Source organism: Betta splendens, chromosome 6 (genome assembly GCF_900634795.4).
Source record: "Betta splendens chromosome 6, fBetSpl5.4, whole genome shotgun sequence".
NCBI classification, from domain to species: domain Eukaryota; kingdom Metazoa; phylum Chordata; class Actinopteri; order Anabantiformes; family Osphronemidae; genus Betta; species Betta splendens.
In genome coordinates, this window is record NC_040886.2 from 11,947,215 (window position 1) to 11,968,469 (window position 21,255).

At 52.1% G+C, this 21,255-nt stretch overlaps 1 protein-coding gene across 4 annotated transcripts in view; it reads right to left on the reverse strand.

Annotated features, from left to right (window-relative positions):
• tln2b (talin 2b) overlaps window positions 1-21,255 on the reverse strand; it is a 53,529-nt gene that overhangs the window by 21,182 nt on the left and 11,092 nt on the right. For all 4 annotated transcript variants that reach the window (XM_055509565.1, XM_041071109.2, XM_029152684.3 and 1 more), the window contains exons 2-20: window positions 12,234-12,407; window positions 12,050-12,147; window positions 11,743-11,872; window positions 11,181-11,330; window positions 10,823-10,965; window positions 7,783-7,910; window positions 7,404-7,467; window positions 7,180-7,284; window positions 5,638-5,793; window positions 4,879-4,980; window positions 4,713-4,789; window positions 3,799-3,982; window positions 3,343-3,456; window positions 2,983-3,091; window positions 2,497-2,705; window positions 2,149-2,247; window positions 1,629-1,796; window positions 1,119-1,413; window positions 105-271 (exon numbers count right to left, since the gene is read on the reverse strand). In XM_055509565.1, coding sequence (XP_055365540.1) covers window positions 105-271; window positions 1,119-1,413; window positions 1,629-1,796; window positions 2,149-2,247; window positions 2,497-2,705; window positions 2,983-3,091; window positions 3,343-3,456; window positions 3,799-3,982; window positions 4,713-4,789; window positions 4,879-4,980; window positions 5,638-5,793; window positions 7,180-7,284; window positions 7,404-7,467; window positions 7,783-7,910; window positions 10,823-10,965; window positions 11,181-11,330; window positions 11,743-11,872; window positions 12,050-12,147; window positions 12,234-12,369 — 2,634 coding nt within the window. In that variant the 5' untranslated portion in view covers window positions 12,370-12,407. The remainder of the gene's footprint in view (window positions 1-104; window positions 272-1,118; window positions 1,414-1,628; window positions 1,797-2,148; window positions 2,248-2,496; window positions 2,706-2,982; window positions 3,092-3,342; window positions 3,457-3,798; window positions 3,983-4,712; window positions 4,790-4,878; window positions 4,981-5,637; window positions 5,794-7,179; window positions 7,285-7,403; window positions 7,468-7,782; window positions 7,911-10,822; window positions 10,966-11,180; window positions 11,331-11,742; window positions 11,873-12,049; window positions 12,148-12,233; window positions 12,408-21,255) is intronic.

The following is a 21,255-nucleotide window of genomic DNA, read 5'->3' on the forward strand; positions in this document are numbered from 1 at the left end:
CAAAGCCAGAAACCACATCCTGCCAGGGAGCACGAGTCGCCGGTGCACTGGTAGCACTGTGATGCTACCAAATGTTGGCCGCGTGAGGGAACCTGCGTGCGTACCTTAGCAGCCTCCACCATGCGAGCCGTGGCGTCCGCCAGCAGCTTGGCGGCGGCCAGCAGCTTCTTGGAGTTGTCCACGTCGACCTCGGCCTCCGCGTCGGACCTCATGGCGTTGACCAGGTCCGACGTGGCCTGGGCCAACACTCGGGCCTGACGCACCATCTCGCCTGTCAGCACAAACAGCTGTCAGGTGTCTTTTCAGGTCAGTGAAGGATTAGCGCAGTTAGATTTAAAGTATCAAAGGCCTCGCAGGCACATTTTTTATTGATAAGATCGTTTCAAATTCTCTATAAATATCCACTATTAAAGTAGAACCGAGATCCTAATACACCCAGAGATATAATGATTATATAGCAAGTGTGGGATGGAATGTCTGGCACTAGACCTTATTATCGTACCACCCACCCCACTACTGTCTGTAACTGTCTTCCTCCTGTTAAGTCACACCTTTGTTCTCACCTTCACATGCTCTCACAGCGGAAGGTTTCCAGTGAGTCACCCTCTCGCGCGCAAATGAAAGTCGTCCAATATAAAGTATGGTATCGTTTCCCCACACACCCGCTATAAAAAGCTGTAGTTCCCAAACACCCACATGCTGCTGGAAATAGTTCACCCAGAGAGGTTTGTGAAAGACGAGACGTTCAGGTGCTTCGCATCCTACAGATGGAAATCCACCGTTTTATTATCAACCTGTAGAATTAACTTTTTCACTTGTTCATTTAAAGAAAGAAAAGAAGCCTGTCTTTTCCAAAATACCCAGGTCATATGTTTCCTTTTAAGTTTCAAAGCCTCCCTGACGCTGATTGAGACCAGATTTGGAGCTCTGTAGTGGTTTTGGATGACATGTTTCCTACAACTCTTTGAGAACCGGCCGGGTTTGGAAATTCTTCAGCGTCACCACTCACGACATAACAAATAGCCTTCGCTTTGAAAACGCTTTACTCACCACACACACACATCTTAGGGACCTTGTACACAAACAGGTACTCATCTAAGCAGCTTTTGGGGACTCACCCGCGTCACCCATGGACGTGAAAATGTTCTCCGTCACGTTCATGATGGTGTCCGTGGCCTGGTCGTAGCGCCCGATGGGCTCTCCGCAGCTGGCGTAGTGGCGCACGTGCTGCAGCAGGTCGCCGAGGGCCTGGCTCACCACGCCGGCCGCGGCCCCCACTTGCTTCAGCAGCTCGCCGTCGTCGCTGGCCGAGCGGCACGACTTCACGCAGGTCTCCACGGAGCGGTCCACCAGTTTCCCGGCCTCCACAAGCTGCTCCTGACACACCGGGGAGCTGATGGTCGGACTCACCACCTGCACCGCACACGGCACAAACTCAGGGCCGCGGCTCATTAAAGTGTATTTATACCAGCAGAAACAGAATGACAGACAAACACTTCATTCTTATAACACATTTATAACATGTTTATAACACATTTATAACACGTTTATAACACGCCTTTTCCTGGAGGATGCGTCCTCCGCCCATTCTGCCGCTGAGACGAACACGTCTCACATTGGATCATTACCTTGGTGCAGGCGACCAGCTGCGAGGTGGACAGGGCACACTGAGTGGCAGCTGCGATCACCCGGTTCTGCAATATGGTGTCCTCGGCCACCTGGGCCACGTTCTTGGCCTTCAGGACTAACATAGCAGCTGCATTCGCCACTGCTTTGGCCAGATTCATCAGCGTGTCCTGCAACATATTAATCAATGTCCTTCACTGGAACACGGCACAGCTGCGCACATGTGGCTAAATAAATGTTTTAAAGCCCCTCCAGTCAGAGACAAGAACTAAGTAATGACCTAAAGAGATTTGTAGCAGGTAAATAAATTATATGTAAAGGAATAAATGAGGCATTTGGTGGAAGCTGCAGATAAACTATGCCATTTTACACGGTTATACAATAAACTTACAGTGAAGCGTCAGTCTAATAATAGAGCTGGAGGCGATTACATAAATGTGTATTGACACATTGAAATGAATCACATGTGTCTTCCTGTTTGGCCAGCAGAGTCATAGGAACAGTGAGTGGGTGGCGTCCAACCTGGAACTTCTCATCGGTCTCGCCCTCCCCGATGTGACGGAGCAGGTCCCCGCTGGCCTGTCCAATACTTCCTGCTGCAGTCAGCACCGTCTGTCTGGGCTGCGTGTGAGGATGACATCACCACAGTCAGTACACCGGCCTGGCCAGTACTCACACAGGCCTCTATGAATGATCTGAAACAGGACTCTGGATCACAGATCTTTACAGAAATCCCTTCTGTTCTAGCTCATTGACGGGACGCCGATCAAATATGTAAAAGCGCGACGCCGGCTCGACACCGTGTGAGGCTCAGCTCCTGGGATCAGCGTGGAGAGCCGAGCCGCTAGAACAACCCGGCGGGCGTCTCACCTCGGCCGCCGCGGGCTCCACAGATCTGAGGAGGTCCGACACGGCCCCCGCCAGCATCCTGGCGGCGCCCATGAGCTTGTGCCCGCTGCCCACTTCGTCGTCCATCAGCGCCGCCAGCAGCTTCACGCCCTTGGACATCTCCGTGAGGTTGGAGGAGATGGTGGTGATGGCGCAGCCCACCGCCGTGTAGTCCGTGTCCGTGGGCTCACCTGCACACGAGGCCTCGTGATCACAAACCTCTGCTAACGCGATTCAGTGACACACACATCAGTGTTTTAATTAAAGCCTATTGGAGGCGGTTCCACCACTGATGGAGGAAGAACTTAGTATCAGACAGTGGAGGGAGGGTAAGTGCACGCAGGCAGATGGCGAGGTTGGATTAAGGCACAAAAGGCTGGCGGGAACTTGACCTGTGTTACGCCGAGCATCATGGGAAAACCTTGGAGCTCGGCCCTGCGGCGCCGGAGCGTCCGCTCGGCCACTCACCTGCAGTGAGGTTGACCACGGAGGCCGTTCCCGCCGTGATGGCATCTACCTGAGAGTGGATTTCGTGTTTGGATTCGTCCACTTTATTCTGAACCCACACTCTGGACGCCTGTGCACGGAGGGAGCAGACAAGGAGCCTTGGCTTTCATCGCAGTGGGAGACTTTCACGTCATATAAACTGTCTTGTGCATGATTAGAGGACGAGGGCTGTGGAACACCTACGGCTCTGGAAACACTCTGGAAGCGCCCTTATTTACCAACGCACATCTACGTCCCAATTACATCTGAGAAATACGATTGACTTCGATGCAGTCGGCTTGATGCTTTCTGCAGCACACACTCATTGTGACAGGTCCTCACCAAGTCGTGGCCCAGTGGGGGCAGATTATCCACGTGGCCCAGGTCGGCTTGGGCCTGCTGCACAGCCTGCATGCTGCTGGTGATGGTTCCCATCAGGGCCTGCTGGGCCAGACTCTATCAGCAAACAGCAGACACACGCAGACTAAACAGAGAAATCCAAATACACAGCGAGCGTCCGCGTACAGTGCGACGCGCAGCATTGTCTCAGCCTAACGTGGATAAACCACAGGAGACAGACGGGCTTCTCCTCCTCTTATTCACAGCCAGAGTCACATCGTTGGTTGTGGTTTGCTGTCGACAGCGGGGAGCGGATTTACATAAAACTGTGAGAATGATGAAACATTATGCTGTTGTCGCATAACTTATGAAGTTCACACGGTGCTTTAATCGTGCAAAGGTCTGATTTGATATCAAAACCCGTTAACACACAAAGAAATCGGGCTTGCTGAGACTCACCAGTGGGGGCATGTGTCCGCGGTGCATCTGCCCGGTGGTGATCTGCTGCTGGGCGGAGGGCATGGTTCCCACATTAAAGGTGTCAGGGCCGCCGACGGAGCCGGATCGAATGATACCCGGAAGTGCCACCGAGCCGTGCTCCACCCGACCCACCCGGTTGAACTGCTGCTGCAAAATAGTGGACCTGAAATAGGAAGCGATGAAAGTGTTTCGTTGGTGAAGATGTCAGAAATGCTCACGACCGCTCTTTTGCTGAGTAGCCATTTTTAAACCGAGCTCAGCTCGACAAACGCTCATGACGCCGCTGGTTAATTGCGACTGGTTCTGAGAGGCAGCAAATATGTTTTTACGCCGAGAACGAGCCGATGGGCCTGCAGTACAACCAGCAAGGACACGACGCCCCGCTCAACCGGAGAGAGAGTGCTCTCGCTACTGCATGAGCTCTGGGGGGCTTTCAGTGACAGCGAGCTTCGCATGGTCCGTCAGCCTTAGCTTAACTCCCATCAGTCACTGAGCTACGCGGGAAAACCAGCAGAGACTGCAACCAGCTGAGTGCAACAACAACTGATTAAAACAGCCCCCAACACAAGGATTCGTTAAACGCCGTGATATCTTAATCTGCAAATGATGCAGCTCCCTTTTGAAAGTGAAATGATAATTTAGTACTGTAGCTTTGGCCCGAGGCGGGATTTTGTGTTTACATTCGCAAAAAGCAAAGAACAACCTTACAATGAACCGAAGTTGTGCGCTGAGCTCCGTTCCTGTTCACTCCCAGCACGTGAAATGTGATTACACACACAATGAAACAGCGGCGTTTACAGTAAGTTCATTAAAACCGGAGCGCGTTCACCCAGTGGGAGCGGTCAGCGCTCTGCGGCCTGTGGACGCGGACGTGGGACGTGGGCTTTAATTACTTCTTCGGGGAAACGGATTCCTCCAGCATGGTGGACTCCTCGTCTCCCTCCAGGCCGAAGCGGTCCTTGCTTTGCTTCTGCGGGCACGAGATCCACACACACACGCATCAGAGCGGGCAGCAAAGCACTCAATCCAGGCTTCACTCCTCCACGCTTAATTACTTGCCTTCTTCAGAATGATGTCAATGTATCCGGCGATGAGTTGGGAAATCTGCTCCCCCTCTGTCGTCTGCACAGAGTAGTAGCTCTCCTGATACTCCCCAAAATCCTGTAATGCATCGAGGACATGCGGAGAATCAACACAAATCCATTTGCAGTGCTCTGCACCTAATGAGAGCCGTACAGTCTGCCTGCAAATGAAGGAGCGCCTCACTGGGGGTGAGGTTGTAAATAAACTTGGCGGCGCCTTCATCATTTCTGTCTTGACGAAAAGGCAAAGCGTCTGGCGGACTGTTCACTTCGAAGCGTTCACTGCAGAAACGCAGGGGGAACGTTTCAGTTCAAATCAACGTGGGCAAATGTACCTCGGAGTGGGTCGCCCGCATTTGCATAATCTATTAATCTTTAAGAGTAGCCCTCCTTCCTACTACGAGCAGGAAGCTGACAGCGCCGTCGCCAATAGCAGGTAAAGAAAAATGAAAAAGCCTCCAGATAAATAATACATTCAGGTTCTGCACATTCTTCCCTGGGCATCTATTGTTAACTAAGATGGAAAAGCTGAAAACATTCAGTATTGGAGTCAGAGGTCTGAACAATTTCTAGGATGCTGTTTGTATTGGGAAATGAAACTGGGTGAAAGACTGAATATGTGACGCGGAGCTCTGTAGCTCATGCCACACGGAGTAATTGAGTTTGTGCATAGGATTATTAGTGCATATGAGCTGCTACTGGAAGTGGATCTGACTGCGTGCAGGCGTCACGGTACCAGAGTGAAGCTCTTGGGCGACGCGGCCCATCGCTTGACCGTGGTCAGAGGCCACTCCTGCACCACGTCCTTCGTCTTCTCGTCCACCCGCATCACCGACTCTTTGGTTATGCCCAGCAGCCGCGGCACCAGCTTATTCTTGCCCTTCATCTTTTCCTGTTCGACGGGGGGGGGGGGGGGGGGGGGGGGGGGGGGGGAACAAAAAAAAAACATCAGACAACATCCACGGCGGCGCCCGACGCCTACGCTCGTGATTCACTGAAGGAGCGAACGCGGGGTCGCGGCGCCGCTCCGGCGCTCCGCCGGTCGCTGCCGTCACACGCATGCTGTGTCTGAACGGAGGAGGAGGAGGAGGAGGAGGAGGAGGAGGGCAGCTGTGAAGTGACCCAGCAGAGTTCAGTCTTGTTTAACTGCTGCTCTATTGAGCAGGGTCCCCACAGGCTTTAGTCACTGTCAGCACTGGGGGTGTGCATGTTATGTTGTTGTCTGGGTCAAAGTCAAGATCTCTCAAACACAAGGACAGGTAACATTATCCACTCCATCACTATTGTTCAAACACTACTTTATTCAAATCCTCCATTGTCGTATTTGCTCCTTGAACATTATTATCACCAAGGTTGAAGTAAACAGGAAGTTGTGTTATCTAATCTGAAGTGAGCAGCTGAAGTTGTCCATTGATTAAAATAGGCTGACCTTGATGATTGAAGGTTTTCTATTGTCCCTCATCAGGTACAGTAAATGCAGCCTTAGACTCATTGGACCCCAACGATGCCATTCACATCGTACTTATAAGATGGGAAACGAATGCTCTCAGATCCGTGCTTGGATCTTTGCTACCATCCAGCACCTGAAGTGAATTATTTAAGAGTCCTAAAATCGCCTCCGCTACATCTCCTCATCCCATAGACGCGTGCACACTTTACCACACACACCAGCCCGCGAAGCTAATCTGCCCGCTCCAGTCTGACTCCACTTATCGCCCATTAAGGGCCCACAGCAGAAAACAACAATCTTCTTCCCTTTTCTTGCAAATTCGCGGCCAACCGGGCCCGAGCCAGGGAGCCTTGATAAAAGCCGCCGCGGCGACTTCAAGCGCGCTCGCTTGATGCACTTCCATTCCTCTTTCATGCTCACCAAACCAGAGCAGGATTGCTATTGTCGCGGCAGCGAGTGAATAGCGAGCGGGCGAGCGAGCGCCGGCTCTGAAGCCGCCGATTCGCTGTGATAATGGAATTTGCGGTGCTTCCAACAAGCCTTCGTACCTGTGTGACAGCGCGGCCCGCTCGTCACAGCTGCCACTCGTTAGCGGCGCTTCTCGGCCAGAGGCAGATGTACCATTAAACCCAGTAATGATTAAAAGGAAATCTCATTAATTGGATTTAATTAGGAGCTTTTAATTCTGTTATATCAACAACACACCTGCTGGTATTGTATGAAGCTTTACTCGCTACCACCTCTACCACCATCTGACAGCACACGTCCCCTCCTCTTCCTCAGCGTTTTACCTCATGCAAGCACACGTGAGCGGTGTTTAAGTGTTACCTTCACCAGGAAGAAGGACACGCCGTACGTCTGCAGGGACCTGGCCAGCTTCACGTACTTCACTTTGGCCTCGATCTCGCTCATCTCCCCACAGTTTTTGTGTTCCTGCATAAAAATGCGCCAATAAGTCCACCTTCTCATGCTGATCATCATATTAACACATATTAATCATAACACACATAAACACACATTTAAATACTCTGAACATACACTGATGTACATACTTGGAATATTTTCTTCTCGGAGCCTCTCTGCTTAATGTACTCTTTAGGTAGGAACTCCTTTAGGCTGGGGACATAAATGACATTTTTACACAGTTACTCCTTCGCGCTACAGGCATTTCCTTTTCTATTAACATACCTCTACATATGAGGTCATTCTTGCCCTGCTGCCTACATATCAAGAAAACAGTTGTAGCAGCTGACATCACCCCTGAGCTTTCCACTAGAGGAAGTCCCTGAAGCAACAGCCTGAGCTGTAGCTCGAGATAACCACAGTACTACTACTACTATGCGTGTGCAGCTGCGTACTGTACGTAATAATAATATCACATTTAATATAAATGCTGGTAGTAATGCATCGTTCGTGATGAGAGAGGCTTACTCCAGAAATCCGGGCTTGTGCTTGTGCTCCACATGGGGTCCGAACTGGATCTGAGCCTGGATCCCTGCAAACTCGCAGGCTTTATCAAAGGACACAGGGTGGGATCCATTCAATATATCATCCCTAGCCTGGAGGAGACACGAGGAGAGCCGGGGGAGGGAGGGGGGTGGGGGGAAGCACACGTTCAGGAAAAGCATAGAACTACAAAGGCATGAGCATTACCCAGAATTCACCCGACTCCGAGCTGCGTAATGAGCGCTTCATCATGCGCTTGGAATTCGCTGTTTCGCAGAGGACGCGGGCTCCTGGAGCAAAGGCGTCTCGCTGAAACGGAGGCGAACAGGACTTACAGCAACATCCATTCTTGCCGGCAGCCCTAACAAGCGCTCATTACGCGCTATTAAAAAGGAAAACACATTACGCGAACGCATCTGTCTCTCGCGAGTCCCCGTCTGCATCACCGAATGGCCCTCAATATGTAGTTACAGCAACGCAAAATGTCCTCAGCTGCGTTTGCAGCGTTTCCAGCCAGACCGTCTGCATTATCTTCACCTCTCAGGCAGATGGAAAGGGAGAAACCTTTGTTGACATCTTTCAAACGGTTGTCAGTGTGTGCTGTGTTCTCCAGGGGGCAGTCAGCTCTGCCTCTCTCGCTCGCTCGCTCGCTCTCTCTCTCCATCTTTGGCCTCCCTCACTCCCTCTTTCTAGTTCACTGCTGCAAAATTAATGGCTCCAGAGGCTGAGAGGCCTTGCTGACAGTGAGGAAGGCTCCATCGGTGCTTTTACCATTACCATATCGGCGCACAGCGCGGACTCCGCTCGCTCCGGCGTCCCGTTACGTCAGCGAAGGGCTGAGCAGCCGCTCGCTGCTGTAATGAGGACAACAATCTCCAACACTCACAATCAAGTCCCTTCCCCCGTGCAATTCGCGCTGGAGTAGATAAGCTCTCGCTAAAGAAGAGGAGCACTCTAAAATTAGCCCTCACACATGCCATTCACACTGGCGCTCACTACACTGTATGATTCTGAAGCGTCATAAAAGAAATCAAGGGGGAATAATAATAATAATCAATAACCGCTTGGTGGATGCAAACAGCATTTAGAGAATAATGACTTAACTGTGGCTCCTACTAATGTTTAGATTATAATATAATCAGTGAGGTTTAAAGAAGCACATGCACAGATAAGATACAACATCAGCTCCTTCACACCAACAGTTGTGTGTTACATGCTACAGCAGCAGTGCTTCACCATGGTTACGGGTTATGGTGGTCTCACTCGATGTGTGCACATACGGTTGGTGAAGTAATAGAAACGACATTGTTATATAATAATATTGCATGTGGTGATAATGTCTGCAGTCTGCGGCGTGTTCACGTGTTGCTCCGCAGACGAGTGATCCAGGCACCGATCGTGAGGCATTTTAATGGCGCGCGCATCAGTGGAAAGTAAAGGACGAGACATCAAAAGCCGTGACACACGGCGCCCGAGGCTGCAGCGCTGAGGTCAACTGGTCCACCGCGGCCCGGCCGAGCACAATACAGCCATAAAAATAAGCGCTGACATAGGGGCGCGCTAAAGCAGCTAAATGCACGCGCTTCGATCGGACGCTCGCTGATAAATCAATGGCTGGAGGAATATTTAACAGGCGTGTGGCCTAGTTAACACACGTCTCTTCTGAAGAGAGATGTTTGTGTTCAGCTTTACTCAATCACCTGCACTGGCTTAAGCTTCATTATTATCAATACTCCAAGGGCATCATTTACTACTATTAACTCAGATTCTTCATCAGAGCCTGTAGGCGATGATGCCTTGTGGTAGAAAAAGACCGGAACACACTGGGTGAGGCTACAGCTATGAGGGTTTATCCTGGACTTAGCAAAAAAATACATGACAGAGAGGGAGTGGCCAAGTACTAAAGGAGATTAGTCTGTTACTGGCAGAGCTTCCATTGTGTGTGTGTGTGTGTGTGTGTGTGTGTGGGTGGGTGGGTGGTTAGGTTTAGGATCATGAAAGCTTCAAATCAACCAAATCACCACAGCAAGGCTCTGTCAAAGAAATGTCTGCAATCCTGTCATCATCGCCACAATCTGAATTCAATTACTCAGCGCTGCCGCGGCTGCGAGCGGCGGTGGAAGCGGGAGCGAAGCAGCAGGAGCGAGGGCTCGTGTGCTGCAGGAGCGAGCCGTTCGTACAGATCCGGCTCCCGGCTCCGTCCGGCCTTTCCGCGCGCGCAATGAGAAATTAGAGCGGCGGCCACGCGAAGAGCCCCTGTGATCCCAGCGCCCGGGCGACGCTGCGAGAGAGATAGATGTGGAAGGGCAGCGGGGAGGGGGGGGGGGGGGGGGGGGGGTTGTTATTGTGAAAGGAAATATGAGTCCGTGTTGAGAGGAGAGCATGATATGCACCGCGCCGGAGCGTGTGTGTGTGTGTGTGTGTGTGTGTGTGTGTGTGTGTGTGTGTGTGTGTGTCTCAGGCTAAGAGGGTGTGCGCGATTCTGTCAGAATGTGTAGGAGACGGAGCCGGAGCGGAGGAGAGGGGAGGAAAAACAGGAAGCGACAGATATGAGGGAGGAAAGCAGCAGCGGCAGCGTGTCTTTGATGAGCGTATTCAGCAACTCCCAGCGCAGCGGGGTTTGAGAAGACAGAGGCAAATAAGAACAAGTATACATATTTTAGATATGCTACCGCGTACACCTCTGCTCATATGTGAGTGTTCGCGCATTCTTCCAGATATTCCTCCCCACCCCCTGCATGCTGTGCTGGTGCGTTGCTGCCCTGCCTGCTGTGGGCGAGCGCTCCTCCCCTCGGCTGCAGGACCCAACGTGGATGCATCCATGTGCAGAAACCCTGACTCATGCTGGACTTAGTTGACCCCCCCGAGGGAAGCCTGTGGAAGGCAGGTGGAGCTACCGTAGCACAGAGGAGCAGCTAGCTGGTCCTATGATAGTCTGAATGCTCTGGACCACAAAGAGGAGTGAGCTGTGTTTGTATCTCAGCAGGAGCCGTTCTCTCCTCCCGTTTTCTCCAGCTGTGTTTACCTGAACGTAGAGCAGGTTCAGCTGGACGGGGTCCCGCGAGTCCACGTTCTGGTCCGAGTAGAAGAACTTGCGCCTGAGCAGCAGCGTCTCGCTCTCCTCCACGCCTTGCTCCCGGAACGTCCGTCCGTGGTCCAGCCAGTTCACTGCCCAATCAATCAATCAATCAATCAATCAATCAATCAATCAATCAATCAATCAATCAATCAATCAACACACACGCCTGAATGAATGGACGCTCACTGGCGCCCAGCATGAGGCCCGACGATGCTCTCTGTTGAGCTGAAATCTTTTTAGCCAAAGCTGGAGGTGAGATTTGCGCCGCGTAATATTCGCAGGTGTCCGGAGAGCTCCCACTTACAGTCGTCGTCCGTGTGCAGCTTGGCCTTGAGCTTCTCCATCTTCCTCTCGTCCCTCAGCAGCAGCGTGCGGTCCTTCCTCAGCGTCGCCGTCCCGTCGTCCCTCTTGTCCTCCTCCTGGATGAGCGAGTACTCCTCGTAGTTGGTGATGCCTGCAAGCACAGCCGTGACATAGCGACAGAGCACCGATCGCCCTGCCCTCGCGTTCGATCGCACCCCCCCCCCGTGCTTTGAATCGGAAGTGAAGGGAAGCTGGTGAGGAGCCAGCAGACTAAAACGGGGGCAGAGGAGGAGAAGAAGCCAAGCAGAAAGGCCGACTCCAAACAAACACGTTCCAATACAGCTATCTGCCAGATACACATCCCTGCCCTCCATGCGGCCTGTTGTAATTGAAATACACAGGTCAGGGAGACCTCTGTGACAGGCAAGGAAAGCCTTGGGACGAACAGTCCAGGATGATTGACAAATCACACCCATCACGCACTAAACAAAACCTGATCTGACCCTGCATTTTAAATATGACTCTAGCACATAAACAAAAGTCACAGCGATCCTAGTCCATACCAATTCTACTGCATATAGTGACAAGCAGCTCCCCAACGGTTTTGGAGTCGTCCACCATGATGGTTTTCACCGCCCCGTCCAGCATCTTGATCTTCTGCGGCCTTTGTTTCTTCTTGTACTCCAGAATGTCCTGAGAAAACAGCAGAGGAAGCTCAGCGACAGCCACGACCCCGCTGCTCATCCCCAGCCGCCCTCAGCCAGCGGCGGGACATAAATATCCCCGGTCCCCTCCGGAAAATATAAATCACTGCGCGACATGACAAATGCGGCTGAGTGTTCTCCACCCGAGACTGTGACTTAATCTTACTCCGTTCCGCAGCATGTAATAATCCAGGGTCCGTCCAGACTCCAGCCAGATTCCTTTCCTGGGGTCGTCGTCGGACAGGAAGAGGCCGTAATCCGAGGCTGCGGACACACAGAGCAGAGCAGAGCAATGCAAACGCAGCCGCCTGTGGGTTTCCGTCATGTGCAGGGCGCGGGCGGCCCCTGACCTTGTCCCGTCTGGGCCTCCGGCACTCGCTCTCTGATGATCCTGCAGGCGTCGTACACCGGCGTGGACGGCTCGAACTGCATGGTCTTCACCACGTTGCACTGGCGCACGCAGATCTTCAGCGACAGGGCCACCATCTCGGTGGTAGAACGGGGGCCGGGACAGACCTACACACCTGCAACGCACAGAGAAGCAGCAGCAGCAGCAGCGTGAGGCCGCGGCGCCAGGACGAGTCGATTCGTGCGAGTCATCATTAAAAACGGGGGATCGAATCGCCACGAACGCGTCGGGCGTGAAGCCGCAGCCTCGCTGTTGTGACACTGAAGGGTTGCACCTGTAAAGAGCCTGTGTTTGATTGCAGTGTGCATGGAATTATCTGAACCAGGCAATCAACGCGACCTTTCAGCGGCAAGAAAGCGCCAATCGCTCCAATCGGCGCCTCCGAGCGCAGGCGATGACGTTCCGCTCCTCGCTCGCCCGTCCCCCCGCCTGCTCTCTCGCTCTGACGCGGATCCGCGGTGTGTTTCATCACGTGCTGCTATTGGGGGCGAACCCATTGGAGCGCCGTGCAGGGGAAAGCGGCTGATGCAGCACAGCTTCTCCTCTCCCTCGACCTTCGCTTTAACACAGAGGCCGATAAACGGCGAGCAGCCGGCGCACTTCGCCCGGAGCGCACCAAACAATGCTGTGAGTGAAACCGCTGCCGACTAATTAAGTAGCCGCCGACTAATTTGTGAACTAACGAGCTTTGGTTGCTTTTTTTTTTTCCTGCAAAGCACCAAAGGAATTTTCCTACTTCCCCCCCAGTCAAGTATAAAAGGCAGAAAGTTCAAATCTCGACACTGAGACGATTCAGATCACAGCCGCACGAACCACAAAGAGTGTTTTGTGCTCAGGATCCAGCGCTCATCCACGGCCTCGAAGTCTGAGAAGTGAATTTCCTATAATGATGGAAGCCTGAATGGGCCCGACTCTGTCACGGCTGCGAGCTCCTCTTGGGCGCCCCCCCCCCCCCCCCAGACAAAGTGGGAAAGACAGAAGAGAAAGGCGGTAATAGCGCTGCATGAGCTCTCCTGCAGACAGGCTGCTGGAGAGGCCCCACCGAGCCTTTGTGGTGCGGCTCCTCCACGGGTCTCTATTCCGAGACGAGCAGCTTGAGACCGGAGACTGACAACGCGGCGGGCGCGCGTGTGGGCTCGACAGCGGCGCCCAATTCGTGCAGATAAAGCGCGGGCGTTTTTGGCGGGAGCGTCTCCAGACGGCTACGGCTGATGACCGGCGTTCGCTGCAGATTACAGCCGGACCCGCTGCAGAGACCGCAGGAGATCAACCCCGGGGAATAACGATAATCCCTGAGTTTACAGTAGTGATGGCACGGTTTTCACCGGGAGCCTCATGCAAACACTCCACCGCAGCCGCCCGCGTCCTCATTAGCTCTGCTTTCAAGCACGGATGGGTCCACGTCGGAGGCAAGAGGACCGGGGAAAACAACTCGCTCTCGTGACTCTCTGCTGAATCCGAGTCATTCTTATTACCTCTCCACGTCGCAGCGCTGGGTGAACCCTAAAAATGTAATTTCGCAACGCTATCTCCCCCGACGATCACGGGTCCATCTGAGGAGCGCGCGGCGGCGGCGGCACCGGCACCGAATTAGGTTTGTTTGCTGCTACAGTGCAACGCATATTATGAGAATGGAGGGGCCCGTCTGCTGCAGAGACAGAAATGCAGCGTCAGGAGCGAAACCCGTACGTCCAATGACCCCAAAGCATCCGAACGACGCTGCCTCCACTTTCAGCTGCAGGTCTTGTTGTGCGTTAAACCAACACATGCTGCGTGTCGTCTGACCAAATGAACGAGTAGGAAGCGGAACGCTCCTCATTAATTGCAGGAGCAGACACAAACCCTGACCTGTAGTAAATTCTAAAGAAGCCAACTGTAGTTTACCCCCCCCCTTTCGCCGCTACAGGCTTTTCAAGGTCAGCCCATTAAACCGGGATCCCAGGAGACACAGCCCCGGTAAACAAGGCGCTTTGGACGTCGCAGGCAGAAACACAAACAGCCTCCCACCGTACTCACACAATCAGCCACCATTACGGCGAGTGTGAAAACAGCCACCGTGGCATAAAGGGTGGATTAGCGTTTCGCCGCGCCGCCGTTGTAAAGGTTGACAATTAGAACGTAACGAGCTGAGACGCGTGTGGAAACAGCGGCGACGCAGCCGTTTGCTGCGATGCGTTATCTCGGGCCTTCGCCGGCCTGTTACTACGCTGTAATGCAGGCGGGGCCGCGGCGCTGGAGGCATCTCTGGCCTCAGCAGGTCCCTGTCGCCATCAAGGTCAGCTCACTGGGAGCGCTGCGCGTCCTCATTTGAATTCTGTAAATCCGAGCCGCAGCGCGAGAGCCGAGCATTAATCAGCCGCCATATAAATGCGAGGAGGAGGCCCCTTGATTTGCGGCAAGCATAAAGCGAATGAATGCACAACCAGCTGTAATGGGTTTGACTCTTTAGACAAATATCCAAAACGTGGCAATACTGTAGCGACCCACAACCGTGCATCATTCCAGTTCTATATAATCAAGCCGGCTCTCTTTTCTTTCCAGTGGTCGACTTTTTCCCATGCAGGAGTCATTTGCGCCTCTCCATCAAGATGCCCTTGGGCTCATTTCCCCGCAAAGACACCCACCGCGTGTGGAGTCTCCATGAATGCAGTTCAACTAATTAATAAGTCAAAGGCTTTCACCTCCACGCTTATCACTTCCTCCATACATCTGAGGAACCAATTCATCAGTGCTCCTGCAGAACGAAGCCCAATGGCCCGGAGCAGGATTACATTACTACTACCAGGTTGTTATAGTAACGTTTATTCCAGTTATTTTTTCATCTGGACTTCTCCAGAGTGCTCTAAATTTACACCCACTCACTGTTGCACTAACTTATTTTTCTAGCAACGTTCATTTAAAATTTAATCCCGCCGTGACCCACTCCACGGGCTCGTCCCCGGGCAGCGCTGCCGTAATGCAATTCGAGGGTACAGATACTGGCAGAAATTAGGAATCTTGCCCTTGTCGCGGGGCGGGAGAGAGCAGCTCCCCTCACACTAAAAAGCTTCGCTACAGAGGCCACAGGTGATGAAGACCCACAACATCCGCACAGGGCAACAGATACAAAACATGAAGTGTTGCTTTAACTTTACTGTACAGTACACATCAAATCCATCATTAATATCAAAAAATAATAAACTATAGAGATATTTTGGGTTCAAAGGTCGTACACGATGAGTCATGACAGTATTTCTTAGTGTGTAACTTCTCTTGGAGGAGTGAAGAACGCGCTTCCTAATAGATGGAGACGGGAGCCGCTACCAGAGCTCCACCCAGCAGCTGTAGCCAGTCAAGCCGTCCTCCGGTCCTTCACACGGGGCCGTGACTGCGGCTTGACCTGGCTTCGTCTCAGCGGGAGCCGTTCACAGTGGCCCAAACATTTTCACTTCGTCGCGTGGATGCAGATCAGCTGTAAACAACAAAGCGCTCGGCCCACGTTGGCTTCATTATCGTTATCCAGCCCGTTTTTAGCCATAAATCTCTTATGCGGCGTTTACGTCACGTGGCCAGGGGCCCACATCTGGTTCCTGACTCATAACCAGTGCCAGACAGTGATGTAATGACACCAAACATGTTTAGAGTCTATGATTAACAGTTTGACTTACAGTCTAATGAACCTTCTAAAAATATAAATGTGCATTATATGAATATCAGAAAACATTTGCATCACCTCTTTCATGAATTAATTTAGCGTCACATGGAATATTTTGGTGAGTAAGTGAAAGCTTCATCATGCTTGAGAGTGTGAAATACTAAACAGGTGCTGGTCAAGTGGCTTCAAACATTCCAGCCACAGGTTTTCCTAAAGCACAGCCCAGTACAAACCACAGGGAGGATTTGATGCTTCAATGTGTTCATCTCTCACAGACTATGGACCCCGGGACGAGTCAACGCCAGATGCACCCATCGCCTGAACGGCCTAGTGTGGACTGACAGTCCTAAGTGGCAGCTGTGTGCAATCCGCTCCCTCGTGCACAGACTTCTGCATTACTCTAATCAAAAGAGCGGCAGGATGAAGTGTGGTCATTGCAAATTCCACTGTGCTCTGTGAACGTAAGATCTATTTCAAAAGGCATCAAAACCTCCTTCTAGGCCCTTTGAGGCACAGTGCTTGAATTAGGAGGAGGATGTGCAGCCCTCGCGCTGTCCCACAGTGTGAAAGCAGGGCGAAGTGGCAACCGCGGCGCATGACATAACTGAGTAGCTGTTTTACTAAATGTGCTCAGACAAGCAATGGAAGATTAGCGGCGAAAACAGAGCCCAGATCTGACAGTAATTGGTGTGAGGATGTGTAAGTGCACGGCGAACCCGGCTCGCGTAATGGTTGCATCACTATTACAAAGGTCAGGATGAAAATGCAGAGCGCACAAACGTTCCCACATCATGATCGAGCGTGAGGCAGCGTTTCCTCGCAGAGAGGCGGGCTAAACTAAACAGCACCGTGTTTTAGTTAACGCGGAGCAGAGCGGCAGGGGCAGGTAGAGGCTGAGGGGCGAGTGTGGGAGCTGCACGCTACGCTGCAGAGGCCGCAACGGCTCACTGGGAACCGGCAGCGGGAGCGTTAACGCACACTGTCACACCTCTGGCTCCCACCGTTGGTACATTCTCTCCCGGAGTGTGGTGTCAGGAGAATCAGGTGACTCCGCTCGCTCTCTCTCTCTCTCTCTCTCTCTCTCTCTCTCTCTCTCTGTTGGCCGCCCGCCTGCCACCGCTCGCATGCCGATCACCGCATCAAGAGCGCCGGAACGGAACGCGCGCTGGCCGCGCTCCAAGGTGCCGAGCCGGCGAGGGACTCGGCCGGCGCACGCGAGCGCATTCGCTGACCTGTTTTTTTTGATCGCGGAGCGATCGTAGCTGGAGTCCAGGTGAGCTCGGCGGCGGCAGCGCGGTCGTCTGCCGCTGCGCGCAACAAAGCCCTCTGTTGATGGTGTTGTTGCATGAGAGGAGGTTCATGGAGAGGCCATGTTGTTGGCCCATTGTTTCCAGACCAGCGGCTCTGCCCACGGTTGCCATGGCGCCCGCTCTGCCCACCTTTTCCTGGACATATAAGGTTGGACAGCAGCTCGGCCCTCGGCTCCGCGGCGGCGACTGCTTCCAGGGTCATTTGGCCGTGGGTTGAGCTCGGCGGGGATTTGAAGACTTTCAGCCCGAGTCCGCTTTGAAATGTCAAGCAGACGGGGTCAGAGAGAGACGGGGGGAGGTTTGACCACGCCGGCGGCTGCAGGTTTCATCCACGGGGCCTCTCAGCCGTCCCGCTGAAGGTTCTGCGGGGGAAACCGAACTTTTCGTTTTACCTCGAGAGCTGCAGAGAGAGGAGGAGGGGCGGCGTGCGCGTCTGCGATGTCTCCAAGGCGGCGAGCGCATCCTCGCGGCGCGGTGGAGGAGACGGTCGCACGCACTAAGCACTTAAGCAAGAACCTTGTCCACACTCAGTTAAGCAAACAGCCTTCAGGAGCGCCGCCTCCCCCGAAATGATGAACGAGCGGACAGCGTTTTCTGTGAGCGATAAAAGTGGGGAGCGAACCATACAAGGCCAGCCAAAATAAAAGACCTCCACCATTCAGTTAACATGGGAGCACATTCCATCACAGGATCGCCGTGCGACCCCTCGCCGCTTTGTTTTCTTCTCAGCGAGCGCTAAAAGCACAGGGGAATCAAATGTTGAAATTGGCGGGAGACGCTGAGTACAGCAGCGCACGTCAAAGTTCATCAGGCCGAGTCCGTCTGCAGGACACGTCCTGACAAACCGGGGATCCTCTGGGAGGAGCGCGCTAGCGAGATGCGATTTTCTACTGCTGCGACTCCCACCTCAGAGAGGTGTTACAGGGAAAGAATGCTTTTTTTTGGGAAAAAAAATCCAGGTTTATCAAAGAACTCCACGGCCAACTTCACCGCTAGGAGATGAAGTTCAAAGCAAAAAAATCTATTTATATACTGGATCTTGATTTAGCTGCAAAAGCACGAGCGCAGGCCCCTCCATAAAAAAAAGAGGTTGATAAAAGGACCTGTTGCATTATTTACTTCAAAGTTCAAAGGTTTTGGAAGTACATGGAAAAAGTGACATAATTACAGCATTACAAGAAAAAGAATTTCCAAAGTAAACTAACTATATTTTCATGAATTATGAAGCAGACATTCCTGCTGCTCCTTCTGGATTTCCAACCATAAAATAGGTCCAAGTGTTCTTGATTACGAGGAACAAACATCTCTGGCTTCAATCCGCCTCATAAACATCTGGTCGAGTAACCCCCGCCGCAAGCACACACACACACACACACACGAACACACACACACACACACACACACACGAACACACACACACACACACACACACACACACACACACACACACACACACACACACACGAACACACACACACACACACACACACACACACACACACACACACACACACACACACACACACACACACACACACAGCGTGGATATCCTTTGCATATTGTGCAACAAGGTCAACTGACGAGAGCCATGCTGACTACTTGAAATTCTTCTTGTACGAGCTTCCAGCTGAGCGCCAGCGGGGTTTAAAGGGGGGGTGGGAGGTGGGTGAGGCAGCGCCGCACCTCTGGACACAGCTTGCAGCTGAAACGTATGCTAACACAGGCGAGCAACGGAAGACGTAGTGGAACATGCAAGGGATGCTGTCATGCTTAGTTAAGGCATCGCAGGCTCGCAGTTTTATGCTCCACATCTGCTGGTTGCCATGGCAACCCCCATTTTTGGGCCATTCCCAAGTCAGGTGGCTTCCGTCAATTCGGGGGAAGACGAAAGGGGCCTTTTCTGGGCTGTGCAGAACCAGTAAAGGACCAGAAGGTCAGACTTTGAGTAGTGGGTCTTAAGATGGCCCCTGAAGTTTGAGCAGAGGCTACACATACTGTTTAAAGAGACAAGATGTCACTGCTGAACATCAGCTGAAGAGCAGTTGCTGGACTGGTTATGTAATTTTTAAAAACTCAAGACCAACACTACCGTGAAGCCAAAAGCAACAGATGTGAACTAGAGCTTCTCCCATGAAGGTCACGTCTAGGTAACTGTGCTATTTCTGCACTTGTGAATAAAAACTGAAGCCTCATCTGGATTTCTTCTGAGCTCCATTGTTGGCGCTTTTTCTGCAAACTGCAGAAAGCAGAATTTTGCAGCAGTATTTATTTATTTCATTTAAAAGCGTTAGAACTAAAACAAACGGATCAGAGATCGAGAAGAGAACGGCTTCACAATTCCAAGCGGGTCATTAGGACGGCGTGGGTGCAGCTGGAGACCCCAGTGTGGGTTTCATACAAACAGAAGCAGCAGGAGCTGATCATTAGGAGCAGGACCAGGTCCCAGGAGCTCAGCCGGAGCCTGTGTGAGAGGACTCGCCGTCTCACTGGGGAAGTCTAGAGGAAACAAGCTGCAGGCCAAGAGCTCCCCAGTTCCCCTCTCTTTAACCTGATTAGTGTAATGAGCTTAGAGACCGCTGGATGCACAACATCTAATGTGGCTGCAGACAAACACGCCGCACTCACTCAGTCACTCACTAACCCTCGCTGGCAGCCGAACGCAGGAAGACATCATCGGGTTCGAGCCCGGCGCGGCTCCACGGCTCATTGGGCTAAGTCGCCTCTAGATTACTGGATGACGACGGGAAATTGCAATCTGTGCAAGGTGACACCCTTAAAAGAGGCAAGTTAGCATGCCAATGAAATAATGACACCGATAAAAGTGGGCTTAATGAACATTTAGTCACTTTTCCTAATGGAAATAAAGTTGACTTGTGACTGACTTGGTTTAATCACTGAACAACCCACAGGCAAATTAAATCCCATTGTGCCTCCTTCAAACGGGTGAGAAACGTATAAACCAAAGCGTGTGATTACGACGATGGAAGGCTGCCGATGAGAAAGAAAGGTGCATCTCAGCCAAAACAGCTCAGACGAGTCATTGTTGCTATAATGTGCTCCGTGCCTCTTGTTGTCAGCTGCGGCTCTAAACTACAGCAAACAGACTGATTAACGCGCAGCCACGGCGGCGTATGTGAACACATACATGAACAGACCCCGACGGCCAGGTAGGCCACAGTTCCCATAATGCAATGCAAATTCGGAGAGAAACGTCTGCTCACAGGCTGAATGTTTCAGAGATCACGGATGTCATGAGTCTTCAGCCACTGGACAGATTTCATTCAAAGGACACAGACCTCAAGCCTACAGTCAGACACTACACTGTTGATAGCGATAGCATGATAGCGTAGCGAAGTGGCAGCTAAACAGCAGTGAGTTACAGTAAGCTAGGTCCCCTACGATCACTGCACTCATGCATAATAACTCACAACTCCCATTTAAACATCCTTAAATGCATAACTACCCATAATATCAGTCATTCCCCCTGTAATCTCGCTTGACAGAGCATCTGGTGAAGGACACGGCGACTGCGGGAGCAGTTGAGATCCTCGAATCACCAGAAGCAATGACAGCATCGCGTCCTTGAAGGGAACACATTTAAATGTCTGACGCTGAGGTGATTAAAAAGCCATGAAGCTGCAGTGACTCAGAGGGGAGTGCGGCCATTCTGGGTATTACTACTGTATAATATAACACGGCAGCTCCCATCAGGGGAGGATGTGTGACTGATGCTAACAGGCATCTACGAGGATGCTCCGCTCACTAACTCTCAGTTCACAGTGATTCCACTTTCTTCCAAGAAAAATGACAAGGTCCAAAACACTCACGTTGCGATTGTATCTTAACCTGTTAGCTCTTAATTATCAACGGGATTGAGTCCAGAGCAAATACTGTACGTGACGTTGCATCTCCAGGCCGGTGAAAGTCAAGGCACCAGGGAATAAACCTGATTAGAGGTTGGTTTACTGTAGCTAAACCACTCGTGATCAGTAAATAACACATGTACCAGTACAGACTCC